The sequence below is a fragment of the Podarcis raffonei genome, chromosome 5, assembly GCF_027172205.1.
Source record: "Podarcis raffonei isolate rPodRaf1 chromosome 5, rPodRaf1.pri, whole genome shotgun sequence".
Taxonomy (NCBI): Eukaryota; Metazoa; Chordata; class Lepidosauria; order Squamata; family Lacertidae; genus Podarcis; species Podarcis raffonei.
The window spans coordinates 101,815,937-101,838,087 of NC_070606.1; the positions used below are offsets into that span (position 1 = coordinate 101,815,937).

At 51.3% G+C, this 22,151-nt stretch overlaps 1 protein-coding gene across 1 annotated transcript; it reads left to right on the forward strand.

Annotated features, from left to right (window-relative positions):
• Positions 1 to 15,447: 15,447 nt before the first annotated feature.
• Positions 15,448 to 16,853, forward strand: FAM43A (family with sequence similarity 43 member A). The gene has a single exon (XM_053390911.1). The coding sequence runs from the start codon at positions 15,486 to 15,488 to the stop codon at positions 16,833 to 16,835; it is 1,350 nt and encodes a 449-aa protein (XP_053246886.1). The 5' UTR covers positions 15,448 to 15,485; the 3' UTR covers positions 16,836 to 16,853.
• The last annotated feature ends 5,298 nt before the right edge of the window (positions 16,854 to 22,151 follow it).

The window sequence follows — 22,151 nt, forward strand, 5'->3', positions numbered from 1 at the left end:
ATGGCTTCCCGATAGCCAGCTGTCTCAAACCGCCGTACTCTTCACCTCCTTTTCGGAGGCTACCTGACGGCCGGGCAAGCAGCTTTCAGGCACCGCCGGGAACCTGGATCTCTGGACACCCTCCAGAGGTTTGGCGGGGGGGGGGTTACGCCCAAAAACCCCCCCTTTTTGGCTGAAATAGCTAGGGTTTCCCTCCCGGAGAAATCCCTCGCTTGGCTGCGTTGAATATTTCATTCCAGCTAAGCGTTAACCACAAGCAGGGTGCTACATTTTATGGTGCCTCTGTGACTCGGATAAGTGGTCTGCTGGAACGCAGCCCCTTCGCCTTACTGGGCAGGGTACAAGAGGGAGGACCACTAACTGCTTACCCAGCGCGCACTGGAACATTTTTCCAGGGGAACGCAGAAGTCTCGTCTGTCTGATACCCTGCCCACCGACGGCGACGGACCGGGGGGAACCAGAGAAATAAACTGGGAACCAGCTAAGGGTAAGTGCACAAAGGGTTTGGCCCTCCAATTAATTAGGAGGAAGAGAAGTCCTGATCAAACTTCTGCGTCTCAGTAAGGGGAAACTGAGTACGCTACATGGCTGGGTACATCAGATGGTGATCTGATGTAGGGAAAAGGGAAAGGTTGGGAGGTAGAGTGTGGTGAAGTATCCAGCGCATTGTATGTGTGAGAAAGTACAATCTGTAAGTGTGGAGTGGGTACTACTTCGTTTCCCAGTAAGGCGAGTGTGTGAGTGACTGAGTGGATACTTCACAGGCCCATATAATGGGAGTTGGAGGTTCAAAGGGGGGAAATACACCTCTTGAATGTATGTTAAATAATTTTAAGAAAGCCTTCTCAGGGGCATATGGAGTCAAAATGACGCCAGAGCGCTTGAGAACGTTATGTGAATTAGAGTGGCCGAAACAAAATACTGAATGGCCATCTCAGGGAACCTTTGATATAAATTTAGTAAGCAAACTTTGGACTAACATCGCCAAAGAAACGGGAGGGTGCCCAGAACAATTTTCATATGTAGATTCTTGGCTGAGCACATTAAATAAAAATCCTCCATGGATAAGGGAATGCAAAGTCCAACGATGCAAATTATTGGCTGTAAAAGCCGAAGCTAGGAAAGGAATCTTGCCAAATAAACTCAAACCCATTTTTGAGGGACCAGAGGAAGAGGTGCTTCCACCTCCACCCTATGCTCCACATCGAAGGGAGCCTAATCCAAATACTCCACCAGTTGTAACCCCAAGGCAAGAAAGTGGAATGAATAATGGGGGTGGAGTCACAGAACTTGATTCCTTGATAGATTATGATAAATATCTTCAGGAGGCCTTGGAGTCCTATAATAAAGCCCAAGCAGAAGTGGTTATTCCACCTGTGAGTCCCAGTAGAACTCCATCTACAGTCTCCTTTAGTGGACCAACTAATTGCCCACCCCAAACCCCTGTACATCCAAGTCCTAGAGAATTATTACAGGAGTTACAGGGAGACCTTGATCGGTCAGCAAGCAATACAGCAAGGCGTATAAAGCTGCTAAAAGCTGCCTTGGGACAGATACCATCCCCTATGATTTGAGGCCCCTAGAGCAAAGCGAAGAGAAAGGTCACGTAGTAGCCCCTCTTAGAAGAGTATTTGATGCACTTGAGGAGCCTGTGCTGGTTAACGGGCAACCCAGACCACAGCTACCTCGAACTTCGACCCTCCAGTACATTCCATTCACAACTACGGATCTGATGAATTGGAAAACACACACCCCATCTTTCGCAGAAAAACCTCAGGCTATGATGGACTTGGTGACTTCAATAGTAAATACTCATAGTCCTACTTGGACAGATTGCCGCCAACTCCTGAATACTCTGTTCACCACTGAGGAAAGGAGAGACATAATTGAGAAGGCACAGATATATTTGCGTGAGCAGGCCAGAGTGGGAAATATTTTTAATATTGACCGTCATCTCCAGGATAACTTTCCCTTGGAAGATCCTAATTGGGATCCAAACAATGCAATTCACCTGGCCAGGCTTACCACCTACCGCCAGACGCTTGTGCAAGGTATCCGCAGGGCATGCCAGAAGCCCACTAATATGTCTAAAGTCTCAGAAGTAGAACAGAAACCAAATGAGAGTCCGGGAGACTTTTTAGAGAGGCTGCAGGAAGCCTATCGTATATGGACTCCTTTTGACCCTGAAGCCCCTGAAAACAGCAGAATGATTACTGCTACATTTGTGGCCCAGTGTGCTTCTGACATTCGTAAGAAAATTCAGAAATCAGAAGGATGGGAAGGGATGCTGATGAGCCAAATTATGGCCATTGCACGCCGAGTTTATCGGAATAGGGATGAGGCTGAGAAACAAGAGAAGAAGAAGTGGCAGAAAGAAAAGATGGTAATGCTGGCCACAGCAGTGATGTGTTACCCATAACACTGTTTCGTGTTCAGTGTGCACCCACAAAAGACTTAAGTTGTCACCTTTTGAGCTCCTGTATGGGAGGCCGCCCTCCTTTGTTCAGGATATTCCAGCTGACCTCAAACAAATAGGAGACCATGTGACACAGGGACAAGTGCAATCTCTCTCCCGTGTTTTTGTCTCTCCCCCGTGTTTTTTGTTTGTTTATCTTAACAGGTGGGCCCTCAAGCACACGCCTTGCAGCATTGCCGAGCCATTCATCCGTTCCAGGCTGGCATAGCGTATGGGTGAAAGAGTGGAAACATGATCCACTTGCACCTAAGTGGCGTGGACCTTACACCGTCTTGCTCTCTACTCCAACAGCGGTGAAGGTAGCTGAGGTGACCCCCTGGATTCATCACTCCCGTTTGAAGAAGTCCGAAGGCAGTTGGACGTGCAAAGGTGACCCCTCTAATCCTTTTTTAAACTGACTCTCTCCAAAAACCCCTGTATCTAGCCCTACGGGGAACGGGCTAGGTCACGGGCAACATTAGACGACTGGCCTGCTGCAGCCACAACCTGGAAGCTGGCTGACCTGCGCACGCCTGAAGCTTGAGGAGCATCTGAACCAGCGATTGTGAACAGGAAGATTCTCTTATACAATTGATTGACTGCCCCCCCTGTGGAACAATTATCAGAGATATTACTCATTGGGGATCCTTGGGATATATGTTTTGGTCTTGGTGGTTCCCCATTTCTGTCACTGGGGGAATTATATTGGGGCTAATATTTTTTTGTTATCACAATAAGGTAATCTTTTGTGGAAGAAACGCTGATATTTCTCATATAGCAGGAGGAAGTACCCAAAGTTGGAGCGATACTGATGATTGGCCACCAGAGCGCATTATAGCCTATTATGAACCTGCCTCCTGGAATCCTGATGAGCTCATACAAGGGGCACGGGATCCTATTTATAATCTAAACAGAATAATTCGATTGCAAGCAGTAGTGGAACTTGTAACCAATGCAACGGCCCAGAGTTTGAGACTTATTGCACAACAGTTGGATGAAAGCTGAAAATGGGAATGGACTATGTACTTGCCAGGCAGGGAGGCCTATGTGGAGTCTTGAACTTGACAGGGAATGCCTGTTGCTTTAACATTTCTGATAATGGTGAGGCAATCCGTGTGTTGGCCACAAAGATGGAGAATATAGCACATGTCCCAGTACAAACATGGGAAGGATGGGATATGGGATGGCTCACCAATTGGGGATACTATTGTCTTGCTTGTTTTTCTTGACGGTAGTAGTAATGGTTTTGTGTATGGTGCCATGTATCATTTCATGTTTTAGAAGTACAATTAGCAAGATGATTTCAAATGAAACTCTACCTCATATCATGGCCCTATGCAGAGCTTTACCTCAGGAATATGATGAAGGTCAAGCTATCAAGGACACTTGGGAAGGTCCTTGAGCTTGAAAGGGGGGAATGAGGCATCTGATCATAGCCTGCATTTAATCAAGGCTTATATTTTGATCAGATTCCTGTATTCTAAAAATGAGCTTAAATTCACAAATGTTTCTTTTCGAGACAGGAAACCAGCAGGCAAGGTCTTTGTCGCAGGCAAGGTCTTTGTCAGAGGCCCCTTTGGTTTATTGCGGTCATAAAACAGGCTGGGAACAAAAGGTCACACTGACCATACAAATGATAGAATACAATCAAGGTTGCAAAAAACAATTAATTATTGTGCCTCCCATTAAACTTGAGCCACATCTTCCTAAGGTTAAAAGGGCAAGAGCTAATACAAACAGCAGCTGGCTAGGGAAGAGGCTTCTCTCTGAAACTGCTTTGAATCTTTAGAATTTAGCTTAGCTTTTACTAAGTTCCTTTTTACTTAGACAAGATCTTTGCTTCTAAAAAAACTATATATGTTATGAAATATATTGGCTTAAATGTAATTATGCAAAGGATTTAGAAAGTAAGAAATTATAGAATCATAGAAGAGTTGGAATAGACCATGAGGGCCATTGCGTCCGGACCCCTGCCAGACAGAGAGACGCCATCGGAGCACTCCTGACATATGGTTGTCGGGCCTCTGCTTGATGACCTCCAAAGAAGGAGATCTTTCATTGATAATGTGTGGGAAGATGAACAAAAGATCTGTTCAGATAAAAATTAGCCATCATCTGTTTTGGAGTGAATAGGGCAATAGGGCAAAAGATGAAATGTTAGTTAAGGCGCCTAGTCTAGGGCAAAAGGTTATTTGGTAATTAAGGTGCCTGGTCGAGGTAAATATAAGATATATGACTACTTATTTGCCAATTATAAATAGAAGGAAATATAGCTCTTTGTCTCCCATAAAAGGTAATAGGAAATGGGTGTATCTTTTATGATTGGTTCTAGCAAACAGCCAATAGGAATTTCAACCAGGCTGATTGGACAGAGGCAGCCAAAGGAGGAGCAAGGGGGCTGAGCTGAGGGAATATAAGTGCTGGCCATAATGGCAGGAGGCCAGGCCAGAGCTTGGTAACCATATACCACTGTGCCTCTTATTTATTTGTCCGACAAATAAATTATTATTTTAATTTCTCTATTGCTGCGTTGAATATTTCATTCCAGCTAAGCGTTAACCACAAGCAGGGTGCTACAAAAGGATTTTATATCTGTATTATTATTGTCTGTATTTGCATTAGGGTAAAGTAACTGCCTTTTGGTTCCAGAGGGTACAGCTACTATTGGTTCATTTAAGCTGCTGTATTTGGATCCTCTGTCTTATTGGTTTCCTCCAAAAGGCAGGACTGTGATTGCCTGATATTGTTCCCTCCAAAATGTATCCTTTCTAGCTAGTTCCCTGTCCCTATAAATGTAGCTCTCCCCTCCTCAGTTCTCAGTCTTGTTTGCTTTAATAAAGAAGTGTTACTACAGAACTGTCTCCAGCATATTATGTCAAGAGAGCTGAAATCACAAACCCCATGTCACAACAATTATAATTATTATTATAATTATTAATTATTATTTTTATTATTATCTGTTCCCTGCCCATCTGGTTGGGTTTCCCCAGCCACTCTGGGCGGCTAGACTGCTGATGCAGCCTAGAATAGCATTAACTTTTTTTGCTGCTGCATCACACTGTGGACTCATGTTCAGTTTGTGGTCTACTAAGATTCTGAGATCCTTTTCATATATCTTGCTAGTAGGCCAGGTGTCCCCCATCCTATATTTGTGCATCCGGTTATTAAAGTGCCCCCACCCTATAGAAAGCATTATCCAGAATAGTGGTTTGCATGGCCACTAAGTAAAAGTCAGAACAGTAACAATTAATTGCACTCCCCCCCCCAAAAAAAATATCCAGTTTAAACTATTCAGTTCTATTCAATTAGTTCAACAAAACTGATGATCTTGATCCAGTAATATGAGCTTTTCAAAGTCTGGTAGTTATTTATACCTCCAGTGCTCTCCTGTACACACACACCCCTACCTCAGCACCCCCCCCCCCAGGTGATGCCACCACAACCCTCAGGGGGCAAAACCACCCACTTTGAGAACCAATGAATTGAGAAGTGTAGCCACTGTGTTTCCTTAGAAGCCAGTCAAATTGTTCCTCTGCCAGGTTCTAAAAGACGGGTGAATAATTCAGTACAACATCAACACCTGTAAATACCAATTTCTGTAGTTGTCCCTGCCCCGTGGAACGCCCTCCCAGCAGATGTCAACAGATAAACACTGTGTTTTTTAAAAGACATCTGGAGGCAGCCCTGCCCAGGGAAGTTTTGAGTGTCTGATGTATTGCGTTTTTACTGGGGGTTTTTTGTGGGGAGCTGCCCAGAGTTGCTGGGACAACCCAGTCAGACAGGCGGCATATAAATAATAATTATTATCATTATTATTATTATTAAAGTTTCCAAAGCCATATTGACCTCGGGCCAAAGACTGAGATTCTAGCACAGAACCACATCATGTGTCAGAGCATTGCATGTGGGGTTAGTAAATCACTTCAATGAATGTGCCTTCCTTTTTTTTTGAGCAAGAATTACAGACAGATTTTCTTCAGGATGGAGGAGGAAATAAAGGGCCACGCCCCTTCTCTCACACAGTGGCTCCAGTCTTGGTAACAGACACATACAACTTCTGTTTGCAGCTGCAAAAAGTTTTGTACAACTTCTCAGTGACACGCGTTGTTTGGCCTTGAGCACACTACAGAGCAGCTCAGTGATGCACAGCGTCTCAAGGCAACAGAAAGGGACATCATGCAGAGCCCCCTCGCCAGGGCTGCTTCCAGGGCCAAATTTAGGTTTGAGAAGATCCTAAGCTACTGAAGGTAATGGGGCCATTTATATGCCCAGCTGTCCTTTGTCAACAACAAATTGTCACTGGTTTTTTGTGTTGAATATATGCTCTATGGTAATTTATGGACATAATAGGTATCTAAAGCCATTTTCACATAACAAAATATGTATTTTATCAAAGTAATTGTTGAGAAGTCCATGCAGAATGCAAAGGCCATGCAGAATGTAGGCACCCTATATATAGAAATGAGCAAACCAGGGCTATTTGAGGGAACAGGCTAGCAGGCAGGGGCCCATGACTTACATCATAGGAGCCTACACAACACAAAACACTGTTGCTGGATGTAGGTTTTATTTCATTTTTTTTATCTTATATTTTGGAAATGTACATCTAGTTGTTTTTTCCTTGAAATTTTTTTGGGGCCCCCAAGAGAGTGGGGCCCTAAGCTAGAGCTTGTTTAGCTTATATGTAAATCCAGCACTGGCTGTATCTCTGGGCGGCGGGTTCATTTACATGCTGCCACCAGGCGAGAAGAACACTTTGTGCACCTGGCAAAGGGGGCTCTGAAAATAGGCCATGAAAACTTCTGCAAATATAAATGAAACCGGGGGGGGGGGGGAGAGAGAGCCCAGGAACCAAGTGCTGCAATACTTGGTGACTCTGACTTCCCCAGATTGCCTGAGCAGTGCCCTTGCAACAGAGCCAACTAGGCAGATCCCCTAAATGAGGCTGCCTTAGAACAGAGAGCCACAAAACTGACTAGAGCAGAGGTTGCCAGAGATCCCCTCTGAATCTAGTGCAAGATGTAAACAAAGCAGCTGGACAAAAGCTGCAGAGTTGGAAGGGACCCCAAGGACCATTTAGTCTTACCCCCTGCAATGCTCAGGACTTCCTGACAGACAGCCATCCAACATCCGCTTCAAAACCTCTAGTGAAGGAGAGCCCATCACCTTCCAAAGGAGCCTGTTCCTCCCTTGAACGGCTCTTCCCATTAGAAAGTTATTCCTGTGATGGATAACTAATTGGACCATTGCTTGAATAGCCCAGTCTGGACACCACATTTGCTAACAAAAGAGGAACCATCTCATGATGAGAGTATTAGATGAAAGGAAGATGAAAGGGAAAGTAGAGAGGATCACACAATCTCTTCAGGACAGTTGGAGGCTATTTAAAATCGCAGTGGCTCCTCTAGTCCCTGTTCTCACAGGGGCTGACCAGATGCCGGGGGGGAAATGTTCCTATATTGAGATCTGGGCTTCTAAACTTTTTTTCATATATTATCTAGAATTCTGATAATCCGGTAATCATGGGGCCATTAAACAAATTGATGGTGCAGCTGCGTTTCGAATGCTGTGTCCTGTTCTGGTCTCCTCACCCCCCAAAAGATTCTGTGGATTTCAAAAAGATTCAGAAGAGGGCAACCCAAATGATCAAGGAGATGGTTTTATTTTGAATGACTTTAAAAGAGGTTAGACTTTAGTCAGAGGGAGCGATGCTTCTGAAGGCCAGTTGCCAGAAGCCACAGGAGGGGAGAGTTGCTCTTGTGTTCGAATCCTGATTGCGGGTTTCCCTCGGGGGCATCTGCTTTGCTGCTGGGAGAACAGGAGGATGAACTAGCTGGGCCCCCATTGGCCTGCTCCCCCTTCACGCAGTTTGGAGAACGCAGACCACAGGTTAGAAAAGGTATCCTCAACTCCAAGTGGATGTCAGCATGGTTAAGGGGCAGAGTCAGGGGAGCTATAAAAGACAAGTATACTTCAAAGTCCTGCTTTTACACTGACCAACCAAAGACTTTCCTTGCAAACTGGAAATCTAACCAGAATGAGAGGAAGAAGTGAGCACATCCTCTGGCCAAAAGAAAACATTGAGCTGGGTATCACTAAAAACAATACATTTGTTTTGAAAAGAAAGAAAAAAATCAGAAGCAGGAAGGCAACCAGGAAGGAAGATGATTAGACTGTTTAGGTGACAAAAGAACGAACAGATTACTGGAAATGTTTTCAACAAAGGGTGCAAAGAAGCTGAATTAATCATTTACATTGGTCTTAACTGTGAAAGATCGTCTTCAGAAACTCACACTGGACACCGTGTTTGTTTTGGGTCAGATGGAAGTAACAAGAGAGGAAGTTCTGGGGAGAAATGACAAATTGAATCAATAGCCATGTCCAGATGGACACCAGGCCATTCATAAATATCTCATATGTGAAACAGAATTAGAGTTGCAAGGGTCACCAAGGGTCATCTAGCCCAACCCCTGCAATGCAGGAAGCACAGCTGAAGCTTCCCTGATGGATGGCCACCTGACCTCTATGGAGCAAACACCAACAAAGGAGAGTCCACCTCTTTCCAAGGCAGCCCATTCCCTTGTCAGACGTCTCTTACTGTCGGACAGAGACTCTCCTTACAAATACATGCACAGTATTACAAAAATCTGTCTCAGTCATGACTGGGAGATGACAACATTTTATAGGTTTAAAAAAAAAATTGTGGGTAAGTTGCATAGGGCCTTCCTCAGGCAACAGATGAATTGAAATGAAGATGATGAGAATGATAATAATAAAGTATCAACAAGAATAACACTTTAATAACAACTCATTTACCATATTTTTTGCCCTATGACTCACTTTTTCCCTCCTAAAAAGTAAGGGGAAATGTGTGTGCGTCTTATGGAGCAAATGCAGGCTGCGCAGCTATCCCAGAAGCCAGAACAGCAAGACGGATTGCTGCTTTCACTGCGCAGCGATCCCTCTTGCTGTTCTGGCTTCTGAGATTCAGAATATTTTTTTTTCTTGTTTCCCTCCTCCAAAAACTAGATGTGTCTTATGGTCTGGTGCATCTTATAGAGCGAAAAATACGGTACTTCTCCAAAGAGATCTCGGAAGTGGGCTGAGAACCAGGCAATTGCCAGCTTTTTGGCCTGATTCTAGTGTTGTCCCGTATCCTTTTCCCCACTTCTTCCTGAGGTTGGCCCCTGAGGCAATTATCCTGGCCACTGGAAGGACCGCAGGAGGCAAGGAGGTGGAGCCTTTTTGGTGGCGCCTCCTGCACATGGAACACCCTTCCCAACACCCTGGAAAGCTCACCGGGCACCTGCTTTGTTCTCCTTCTGCTGCCAGGAGACCTTTAGTTTTCTCAGACTTTTAAACATTGCTATCCTGTAAAGTATTTAACGCTTCTTGTTGTCTACTTTTACCAATTGGAGTTTTTGCCCTGTGCTGTCCTGAATCTTGCCAGGTTCCGCTTCATTGGATGCCCACAAATTCTACTGACAGAAGAGAGGAAGAGACTTCTCCCATCCACTTTCTCTCTGCCAGGCATAATTTTATAAACTATCACGTCACCTTCAGGGCACAGCCATGACTACTGCTTGTCCTATGATTGCTAGTATTCTGATCTTCTTCTTCTTTGGCGATCCCTCATAGCCAAGTCAGATTGTCTTCCATAAACACGGTTTTAACAGTGAGTCCGTAAGTGACTGTAGAGACCAGTTCTGGATCCACACGTCCTTCCACAGTGGGGACATTGGTTTCTGGGCGGGAGTTGATCACAGTGTGGGTTTGCCAAGTGTGCCTTCCTCTTAGCACGTTTCTCCCTTGTGTCCTGAGTTCGAGTGTCTTCAAAGCCCATGACACCTTTGGTCAAGGCTGTTCTCCAAATTGGAGCGCTCGCAGGCCAGTGTTTCCCAATTGTTGGTGTTTATACTACAGTTTTTTAGATTTGCCTTGAGAGAGTCTTCAAACCTCCTTTGTTGACCACCAACATTACAGTTTCCATTTTTAAGTTTGGAATAGAGTAGTTGCTTTGGAAGACGATCATCAGGCATCCAAACAACATGACCAGTCCAACGAAGATGATGTTGAAGAATCATTGCTTCAACACTGGTGATCTTTGCTGGCAAGTGCTGGACAGATTACCGACTAATACGCTCCACGATGGCTATCAAGATTATACCTCAACACAGGCTTCAAGGAAGGAAACCAAGGTGCAAAATGAACACTCAAGCCTTTCTAGTATTCTGTATTGATCCGTTATTAGCGCGGGTGGCGCTGTGGGTAAAACCTCAGCTCCTAGGACTTGCCGATCGCATGGTCGGCGGTTCGAATCCCCGCGGCGGGGTGCGCTCCCATTGCTCGGTCCCAGCGCCTGCCAACCTAGCAGTTCGAAAGCACCCCCGGGTGCAAGTAGATAAATAGGGACCGCTTACTAGCGGGAAGGTAAACGGCGTTTCCGTGTGCGGCTCTGCCTCGCCAGAGCAGCTTCGTCATGCTGGCCACGTGACCCGGAAGTGTCTCCGGACAGCGCTGGCCCCCGGCCTCTTGAGTGAGATGAGCACACAACCCTAGAGTCTGGCAAGACTGGCCCGTACCGGCAGGGGTAACTTTACCTTATGGTTTTGTTTTTGTCTTTTGGGCCCACCACTTTCCCTGGAAAAACCCCGTGTTTACTGCTGAATTGGTACAAACATCAAGCTGTGAAAAACCCAAAGGAACACTTGTCCCTCTTCTGAAGTGGTCCTAAAATAGCTCCTGAATGAGATTTCCTGTGCTTTCCTGAAAGTGATGTTGGGGGCAGTCGGCTCCCGCTTTCTCTCCTTCTCTCCCTGCCTACCCTGGCAGGATAATTTTTCCAGTTTGCAGCTTCTCTCCAGCAGCACACTCCCAGTTTTCTCGGCATGCTTAATTTTTATTTTATTTTTTTTACTTTTCTCTCTTTAGCATTCTTACAAAAATCGCAAGCAAACAGTATACTGTATGTGCAAAACGTGTATTGGGAGGATCTTCTTTTGTATATGTTGAATGATTGTCTGATTATTCAGGTTTCTGAAAACCTGGTTTTCTGATAATCTGATTTTCTGGGTTTCTGATTCTCTGGCTCTCTGCCGTGGGGGAGGGGGAGAGCTGAAGGTAGAGAGAACACAAAAAGCAGACTATTGATTATAGGAAGTATGAACAGGAAAACATGGGGCTTTGGGGGTCTGAGGCAAAAAACACAAGTGGAATCACCGTGCCCCAAACCAAATGGAAAATGAGGCAAAGAGGTATGGGCTTAATAATAATAATAATAATAATAATAATAATAATAATAATAATTTATTATTTATACCCCGCCCATCTGGCTGAGTTTCCCCAGCCACTCTGGGCGGCTCCCAATCAGTGTTAAAAACAGTACAGCGTTACATATTAAAAACTTCCCTGAACAGGGCTGCCTTAAGATGTCTTCTGAATGTCAGGTAATTATTTATCTCTTTGACATCTGATGGGAGGGCGTTCCACAGGGCGGGCGCCACTACCGAGAAGGCCCTCTGTCTGGTTCCCTGTAGCCTCACTTCTCGCAATGAGGGAACCGCCAGAAGGCCCTCGGCGCTGGATCTCAGTGTCCGGGCTGAACGATGGGGGTGGAGACGCTCCTTCAGGTATACAGGACCAAGGCCATTTAGGGCTTTAAAGGTCAGCACCAACACTTTGAATCGTGCTCGGAAACGTACTGGGAGCCAATGCAGATCTCTCAGAACCGGTGTTATGTGGTCCCGGCGGCCACTCCCAGTCACCAGTCTAGCTGCCGCATTCTGGATTAATTGCAGTTTCCGGGTCACCTTCAAAGGTAGCCCCACGTAGAGCGCGTTGCAGTAGTCCAAGCGTGAGATAACTAGAGCATGCACCACTCAGGCGAGACAGTTCGCGGGCAGGTAGGGTCTTAGCCTGCGTACCAGGTGGAGTTGGTAGACAGCTGCCCTGGACACAGAGTTAACCTGCGCCTCCATGGACAGCTGTGAGTCCAAAATGACTCCCAGGCTGCGCACCTGGTCCTTCAGGGGCACAGTTACCCCATTCATCACCAGGGAATCCCCCACACCAACCCGCTCCCTGTCCCCCAAAAACAGTACTTCTGTCTTGTCAGGATTCAACCTCAATCTGTTAGCCGCCATCCATCCTCCAACCGCCTCCAGGCACTCACACAGGACCTTCACCGCCTTCACTGGTTCTGATTTAAAGGAGAGGTAGAGCTGGGTGTCATCTGCATACTGATGAACACCCAGTCCAAACCCCCTGATGATCTCTCCCAGCGGCTTCATATAGATATTAAAAAGCATGGGGGAGAGGACAGAACCCTGAGGCACCCCACAAGTGAGAGCCCAGGGGTCTGAACACTCATCCCCCACCACCACTTTCTGAACACGGCCCAGGAGGAAGGAGCGGAACCACTGTATGACAGTGCCCCCAGCTCCCAGCCCCTCTAGACGGTCCAGAAGGATGTTATGGTCGATGGTGTCAAAGGCCGCTGAGAGATCCAGCAGAACTAGGAAACAGCTCTCACCTTTGTCCCTAGCCCGCCGGAGATCATCGACCAGCGCGACCAAGGCAGTTTCAGTCCCATGATGAGGCCTGAATCCCGACTGGAAGGGATCCAAATGGTCCGTTTCCTCCAGGCGTGCTTGGAGTTGTTCAGCAACCACCCGCTCAATCACCTTGCCCAAGAATGGCAGATTTGAGACTGGGCGATAGTTGGCCAAATTGGCCGGGTCTAAAGATGTTTTTTAAAGAAGCTTAAGGGGAAGTGTGGCTGGGCCTCTCTAAACGAAAAATGTCCCAAATGCTGCAGATTTTATTTGTAGGGGACTCTTTGGTTGCCCTTTTCTGAACCCTCTTCCAACTCCACTGTACCTCTGCCTCCAGGGAAAACACAGCAGTCATGGCAGACAAAGACAGACAGGAACTCTTGGGGGCTGTTGTCAGTTAAACAACCGAAGGCAGAGAAAGGGAGGAGGAGTAAACAGGCCCTGAACAATGGAGGGAAGTGAGTAATGGCACATTACAAAGGCCTGCTGCTCACATCTGCGTAACACCAAATTATATTGGGGATTCCTTCTGCACTGCCTGCGCCAGGATGATATAAGGGGGAAACTCAGCATTTGGGGCAGCAAAAACTTGAGCAGATTGTAAGGAGTTCTCCAAACTGGGTGACTGGGCAACAACATGTCCAAGGCTGGGTGGGTTCTTGGTTTGCTTTGCTTTCATTCTTGTTTTCGTTATGTACTTTGTGGTTTTATTTCTGTGTCTTTTTGCTGTGCCCTAACCCCGAGATCTTCAGATGAAGGGCAGGATACATATTTAAGAAATGATGTGTCAAGTGATGCCCATGGAGGCAAAGAATCCTGACCTCAGATGTGCACAGATAGGGTCCACGTTGGCAGCAGCTGACCAGGAGAGGGATCTTGGGGCTGTGGGGAGAAATCCGTGAAGCCAAGGAAAGGGGGGAAGCAGCTGGAATCCGTGCCGGGAATATTCTCATTCGACTGAGCAGAAAACAGGAAGCTCTGTTTTTCACTTCCAGCCTAGCACTGTCTGCACTGACACGCAGCAGCTTCTCAAGGTTTCAGGCAGGCAGAAGTCTTTTTCAAGCCCTCCCTCAGGAGGCTGCCAGGGATGGAACCACTGCCCTTCTGCATGCCAAGCAGGTGCTCTGCCCTTGCCAGCAGACCTAACAGCTCCTTGACACATCACCTAAACGTGAAGCCAGCAGACCTAACGGAAGAAAATGCTCCTTTACACATCACCTAAATGTGAAGCCGTACTAGACAATGCTCTCCTGACCATTAGCCATTAGACCATTAGAAGGAGAGGGGCAGTAATCATTGTGGCAGCTCGGTGCAACCTCCATATTCCAAAGCAGTCTACCCCTCAGTCAGCCCTGGCAAGGGGAGCAGCCGCCAGAGGGGCTTCTGTTTGTGGGAGACGGAAAAGCCACCTTGTCGGAGTCAAGATGCTGGGATGTTCCCTGGATGGACCCTTTGGCCAGGGAGATGCAGCATTCTTCTTCTCACATCAAAGGCGTCAAAAGACAGTGTGGAATAGTGGTTACAGTGACAGACTACTGGGATTTGGGGGACCCGGGTTCAAGTGGCCACTTCATCCATGAAACTCTCCTGCCTGACCTTGGGAGCCCGTCCCTGCCTCTCAGGCTAAGCTCCCTCCCAGGGCTGGTGGTGTGAGGATAAAACCGGGAGAGAGAGAGAGAGAGACCCCTGGACCTTGAGCTCCTTGGACGGGGGGGGGACTGGGACATAAATGCAGAAACATGGAAATAAAGAAACAGAAAACAGGACCCGGGAGCTCCGTTTCCTAAGATGGTTAGAGATGAGGAGTTCTGTTTGCTATCCCGTTTCTCCCCGTTTCCGTATCGCGCCCCGTCCTCCGGCTCGCTCTCCCCCGCCTCGTCCTCCCCCGCCGGGATTTGGCCCGAATTCGCCCTTTTGCGACGCGGTTCTTTTGTGCCTCTGCTTCCCCACTGCGCCCCGCTTCTCCTTGCCGCTTCTCCGGCTGCCCAGCAAGGATGCGACCGGCGGTGGGCGGAGAGGCAGCAGCGCGCAAACGCAGCCGGGAACGCCAGCCAAGCCTCCCCCTCCGCCTTGAGCTCCCCGTTTTCAGCCGCGGCGTCGATCCGGAGCCGCACGCGCATCCCCCTCCCTGCCGAGCGCGCTCCCCGGCCGGGAAAGAGGAGGGCAGCGGCGCCGGGGCTCCTCCCGCCTCGGCTCGGTCCCTCCCTCCGCTTCCGTCGGCGCCGCCTCCGCTCCTCCCCGGCGGGGCTTCGGGGCGCCGCCGGCCTATATTTAGCGGCGCGGCCGCCCGCGCGGAGCCCCGAGCAGCGGCCGCGGACGGGATGTGAAGCGCGCTGCAGCGGCGGCGATGGAGACGGAGCAGCGGCGGGTCGGGCAGCGGCGGCGGCGGCGCGGCGAGGGGCGGCGGGCGCGCGCGCCGATGCGGCGGTGGCAGGCGGGGGGCCCGTGCCCGGCTGTCCCCCTCGGGCGCCCTCGGGATGCGCGGGCGGCCGGGGCTGCGGCGGGCGCCTCCAGCTGAGCAGCAGCAGCAGCAGCGCCCCGGGCCGGCCGCGCCGTCGGGCGGCGACGCCATGCTGCCCTGGAAGAGGCACAAGTTCGAGCTGCTGGCCGTGGACGACGAGCAGCTGACGCAGCAGCAGCACAAGAAGACGCAGCAGAAGCACCGGCGGCATCCTCCGCCTCCGCCGCCGCCTCCTCCTCCGCCAAGCGCGCCGTCGGGGAAGGGCAAGGGCAGCTGCTGCGCGGCGGGCGCGGGGAGCCTGCCCTGCTCGGCGGCGCTGGGCTCCCTGGCTCGCGCGTGCCCGCCCGAGGGCGCCCTCAGCAGGATGGGCAACCTGTTCCGCTGCAAGCGCAAGAAGTTTCGCGTGAGCAGCGAGGCGCCCACCTACACGGTGCTCTACCTGGGCAACGCCACCACGCTGCAGGCCAAGGGCGACGGCTGCACGGACGTGGCGGTGGGCAAGATCTGGGCCAAGAGCGAGGCCGGGCGCCACGGCACCAAGATGAAGCTGACCATCGGGCCGCAGGGCATCCGCATGGCGCCCGCCGCGCCCTCCGAGGCGGCCTCTCGCCCGGGCCACCTCTACCTGCTGCACCGCGTCACCTACTGCGTGGCTGACCCGCGCCTGCCGCGCCTCTTCGCCTGGATCTACCGACACGAGGTGAAGCACAAGGCCGTGCTGCTGCGCTGCCACGCCGTGCTGGTCTCCAAGGCCGAGAAGGCGCGCGCCATGGCGCTGCTCCTCTACCAGACGTCGGCGGCGGCGCTGGCCGAGTTCCGCCGCCTGAAGAAGCGCGCCGACGCGCGGCACCAGCAGCTGCAGCAGGCGGGCGCGGCGGCGGCCGACGGCGCCATCCCGCTGGTGCCGCTGCGCAAGCTGCTCCTGCACGGCCCCGGCTGCTGCTACAAGCCGCCCGTCGAGCGCAGCCGCAGCGCGCCCAAGCTGGGCTCCATCACCGAGGACGCGCTGGGCGAGGAGCTGGAGGAGCGCGCCGCCGGCCTGGCCAACGGAGGCGGCCCCGACGGCGAGGACGAGGAGGAGGGCGACTGCGACGACGACGAGCTGCTGGCGCCGCTGGACGAGGACGAGGACGGCGCGGACGCGGCGCCCAGCCTGGGGCAGCTCATCTGCGACCTGGGCGAGCTGGCCATCGGCAACGACGTGGCGCTGCTGCGCGCCGACCTGCGCGTCACCCGGCTCCTCTCGGGCGAGAGCACCGGCAGCGAGTCGTCCATCGAGAGCAACGGCCACGACGGAGGGTCCCCGCCGCCGCCGCTCCAGCCGTGCCGCGGACCGGACAGCCCCGAGCCCGGAGACAGCGGCTGACGGAGCCGTCGGAGGCAGGGGAGGCTCCGCCGAGGCGCCAAGCCGCAGGGACGACGGGCCACGCTTGCCGGCGCCCTCCAGGTGGGACCCTCTTTTGCCCCCCGGGGCCACCACGCGAGCCTCCCCCTCCAGGCAGAAAAGCCCCGGCACATTTCCTCCTCGGCCCGGCGGCCGGTCTTCAGAGAAGGAGCCCCGTCCGGCCGCCCGCTCGCCGGTAGGACCACCCGCTCCCGAATGGTGCGATGACGCCCCAGCTTCTGGGGACCCCCAGACTTGCCAAATGCTTTTCCGTAACCCTGGGGGTGGGGGAGGGGTGTGTCTTGTTTACAGATCCCCAAGGGGGGAAGGGGGTCTTCATCCCTCCTTCCCTGCCTGACTCTCCTTCTACCCTTCCTCCTTTTTTGAAAAAACGTCTGTCTCCCTCCATGGTTCCTTCCATTCCATGCTGTGTTAAGGTTTTTCTTTTTTCTTTTTTTGCACTGTGGTGAAGATCATGGAGACCTTTTGGGTTTGTTTTTTTTAAATTATGAGGTTTGGTGAATATTATTTTTATTCTCCACAAATCCATTTTCTTCTCCAGTCTCAGTGTTTCTATAGATATGTATAGATATATTATAATTATTATTATATCTTTTGCTGTGCAAAAGGAAACTGTACATGTGGATGTTTACTTCAACCCATGGAAAACACAAATGTATATCTAATACATTTAGTTGCTGTTGTTGTTATTTTTCTTAATTTCTGGAGCAGGAGCCTGGCCTCCTTGGTTGGGTTTGTTCCCCGTATTTGGGTATGGTCACAGCGGAAGCTGCTGCTGCTGCCGGCTGAGCAGGAGGCTGCCTGCCTTTGTGCTGCCCCCATGGCTCTCCCCCAGGCCTGTGCCCCCCCCAGCCCAGTCACATCTTCTCTGCCTGGAGCTTCTTGACATTCTTTGGTATCCTGGGGGGAGAAATGTGGGAAGGGGCAACAGGCTCTTTATGGCTCAGCCCTCCCCACCTTCCAATATCCAGCCAAGCAAGGATCTCTGGGCTCAACTGGATGGGGAGATTCACCACTGCCCCCCCCCCAGCACCCTTCTCTTGACATCCAAAAGCAGGTGGGTTTCTGTGCTTGTAACTGCACTAGGAGGGATGAGAAACCTCCTCTTGGTGCTGGCAGGGCAGAGAGAAGCAGGTGCCAGGATTTTACCTGCCCTTCCTTCCTCAGCTGGTTCAACAGCAGCTGAAAGGGGTGGCTGGGTTCAGTAGGGAACGTGGTAGGGGGCAGGGTTTGGCCGCATGGCTCCCCACCCACTTGCAAAGCAACCTGCTTGCAGCAGTGGGAGAGGGACCTCTGCCCGCACTGGCCCTCCCAGCTGCCCTCTGGAGCAGCAGAGCACCTTTGCACATGCTCAAGGCACTCTCTGCCCAGCCAGGCCAAGGCACCAGGCAGGGCGGCTGGCTGCTAATTGACATCCCTGCCTGCCTCACCCTTGTTGTTGTTGCTGCTGCTGCTGCCTCCTCCATGATGCTACAAGAAAGAGTTCATGAGGTGCCCCACTTTTTGGCCCCCTGGGAATGGTGTCACCGCCTCCCACCTGCTGCCGCTGGGCTCTTGGGCAGCCTGGCTGCTCCCCTCTCCCAGGCCTTGCCCTCTCCTCCACCAGGCCTGGTTCCCTCTGATTTTGCAGGTTTGGTGGCCAGCCCAGAAATGGCCTGGTTCCAAGTGAGGGTCATTCAGGCTCAAGCAACAGCTGGGACTGATTTATTCCCTCTCTTGGACTCCTGTTCCGCCACCATCTTCCAAGGAGCTGAGGGTCACATACAGGGTTTTCACCTCCACCCCATTTTGTTCTCACAACAACCGTGTGAGGGAGACCAGGCTGAGAGGTAGTTTCCTTGGCTTGCTTTTGTTGCAGAAGCAGAATGCCGGGCCAGGCCTGGGGGGCTTCCTTTGCAGGAGAAGAGTGATCAGCTCTGCAAGGGTAAGAGCAATCTAAATAGGGAGAGTGGTGGCCTCTCCCTTGCCAGAGCTCTTCAGGCCCAACCTGGGCAGCTGTCCGGACCCAGACAGCCTCCATTGCACAGAGTCCCTGGGGAAGATGTCCTGCAAGGCCCTCTCCTCTTCCAAGAGAGAGGGTGGGGGTGGGCTTTGAGCCCAGGCCTCCCCCATAGAAGGCCAGGACTCCACTTCCTCCCCAGCACACAGCCTCCAGAGTCCAGGCCCTACACGGCAGGAGGAGTGCAGAATCAGGAGCTGAAAGTTTTGAATTTCATACGAAAGTAGCTCAGAAAGTCACCTGAAGCGAGAAATGCTCCCTTGGCAGGCAAAGCAGCTCCGGTGACAAAAGCCCATAATTAATTCAAGATCCCAGTCCTGTGGGATTACGGCTGCCGCCTCAAAGCTCTGGCAGGAACATGTTCAAAGTGCAACAAGGGGGACAGCAGAAGGCAGGAGGGACTGTCTGTGGCACATGGGCCCCCCCCCCCAATATTCTTCTTTGGCGATCCCTCGTAGCCAAGTAAGATTGTCTTCCAAAAACACAGTTTTAACAGTGAGTCCCTAAGTGACTGTGGAGGCCAATTCTGGATCCACATGTCCTTCCACAGTGGGGATTGGTTTCCGGGCAGGAGTTGATCACGGTGAGGGTTTGCCAAGCATGCCTTCCTCTTAGCACGTTTCTCCCTTGCGTCCTGAGTTCGAGTGTCTTCAAAGCCCATAACACCTTTGGTCAAGGCTGTTCTCCAGCTAGAGCACTCGCAGGCCAGTGTTTCCCAATTGTCGGTGTTTATACTACAGTTTTTTAGATTTGCCTTGAGAGAGTCTTCAAACCTCTTGTTGACCACCAGCATCACGCTTTCCATTTTTAAGTTCGAAATAGAGTAGTTGCTTTGGAAGATGATAATCAGGCCTCAGGGTTTGTGGAGCACCCCCCCCCCAATATAACAGATTGGGGGGAGAGGGACTCCCTCCCAGTTCCTCTTTCTCCGTGGGGCTTGCCGTGGACAGCGGCTCTTAGTGGGGAGAGTGGCCCCTTTCTCCCCCTCCGCCAAGCAGATTCCTCAGCTATAATATACCAGGCAAGGGAGAGGGAGTTGCAGGGATCCTCTGGGGCTGGTGAGCCAGTAGAGGAAGTCCCTGGGTAGCCATTTTCCCCCCTGAATGGGCTCCTGCCTCTTTTGGCACCTGCCCAAGAGGCAAACTTTCCTCCCTCCCCCTTCGCCCCCCCTCCAAAGAGCTTGGGCTGCTTCGTTGCCTCTCCTCAGGGAGCAGAAGTGGGGAGCAGGCAGTTCCTGGCACAAGACTGGGGCGTGGAAATGTCAGGAACTGGGGTCCCTGGTTTTCCATCCTCCTTGCGGTTCTGCTCTCCACCAGTGATTCAAACTAAATATTAGTGTGGTGTAGTGGTTCAGAGCGGTGGACTCATAATCTGGGGAACCGGGTTCGCGTCTCCGCTCCTCCACATGCAGCTGCTGGGTGAGCTTGGGCCAGTCACACTTCTCTGAAGTCTCTCAGCCTCACTCACCTCACAGTGTTTGTTGTGGGAAAGGAGGTTGTGAGCCGCTTTGAGACTCCTTAGGGTAGTGATAAAGCGGGATATCAAATCCAAATCCCTCCTTGGCAGCAAGATCTGCAAGAATGGTTGCCCTGTGGCGTGAGGGGCTCTGCGGCGGCTACTTGCACCCACCTGGGATTTCCCTGAGCTCTTCTGCTCTGGCCTGCATGTGGCAGAGACTCCCATCAGCTGGTTATGTGTGGTGAGCCTCCTTGTGGCAGGGCTAGTTCATCAGCTCACCTGGGCTTCTCCCAGGCCACCAGCAAGAAACTGCTTCCTAAGCCTCTGAGAGCCAGGAGTGCCTCTTGGAGGAAAAGCAAGAGGAGGCAGCCACCAGGCCTGTGTCACCAGAGTGAGTCCTGGGCAGTCCTGGCGACCCCTACTTGGCACCCAGGGGAGGGCTGTCGCTCTGGGGCAGAGCTGAGAAGGTCCCAGCCTCAACTCCTGCGGACATCTCCATGCAGACCACTCCTGACTGCAGTCCTGGAGATCCACTCCTGCCAGTCAGTGTAGGCAGTATTGAGCAAGATGGGCCCATTGGTCTAGATTCAGTAGATGGCAAGTTTCCTGCACTGAGGGAGGGAAGCTGGAGCAAGTGCCTGCCTTTCCTCTTCCTGCCTGCAAAGAAGCCAGTGATGGCCCTGCCTTGTCTGCCTCCTGCGCAGGAGAAGCCTCAGAGGCAGGTGGCTGGCAGCCCCCTTGTTGCTCCCAGGAAGGGCCTGGGGGGGGGGAGGCTCAAAGGGAAGCCAGCTGGGGCCTGCAGGGAATCTGCTCTTATTTCCATTTAAATCCCCCCTCCATCTGGGGACGTCAGCGTGGCGTCCGTGGTGCTCATCTTCCCAACAACCCTGTGAGGTAGGGGGGAAATTTTATTATTTGTTGTAAAACTCTTGCAGAGATTTCACCGCAGTCATAGGCAGGGAGAGCTGGCTCTTGCACTCGCATCCCCCTTGCAGGTTTCCCCAGCTGGGCATCCGTTCGGCCCCTGTGAGAACAGGATGCTGGGGCAGATGAGCCATTGCTCTGATCCAGAGGCCTCTTTGTAGGTGGGGCATTGTGCCCTCCTCTTGGCGCCTTGGGGAGCTGGTGCCAGCCAGAGGAGCCAAACCAGGGCGGTGCTCCCTTCCTGATCCCTTTCTCTGAGATGGCCAAGAGATTATCCCCTCTTAATCTTGGTGTGCTTCTTTTTAGGATTTATCTGTCTGTGCATATAAGCAAAGCCTCTGCCCCCAACTGCCTCTGACCCATGTTTTAAGCCAGAGAAAAAGCCAGGGGGGGGAGTGGTGGGCAAAGTGCTTCCTTGTGGGGAACACCCAGGAGGCCACGGGGAGCGTGTGAATGAAGCCCCCATGGAGGGGGGAGCCAAATGAAGTGGAATCCCCCTTGGCCAGGGGCTGCCCAGGGAGGGTGGGCAACTTCAAGGGCCTCCCCCCAGCCATGGCAGAGCCACTCCTTTCTGGTGGCCTCCCCCTTTCAACTAGGTGGCCCTTCGGGTAGAGGAGACTCCTCCATAAAGGAGGCCACCTGGCCACCCTCGTCTCTGCCCAGGCAGCCTGTGCAGTAAGGGAGGTTTTCCTTCCACACCCTACACTGCTCTCTGCCTCTTGATACCCACAACTCCCAGCGTGTTTCAATTGTGGTATTATTATTATTATTATTATTATTATTATTATTATTATTATACTTCGCCCATCTTGCTAGGTTTCCCCAGCCACTCTGGGCTGCTCCCAAAAGAACACTAAAAACAGAATAAAACTTCAAACATTAAAAACATCCCTAAA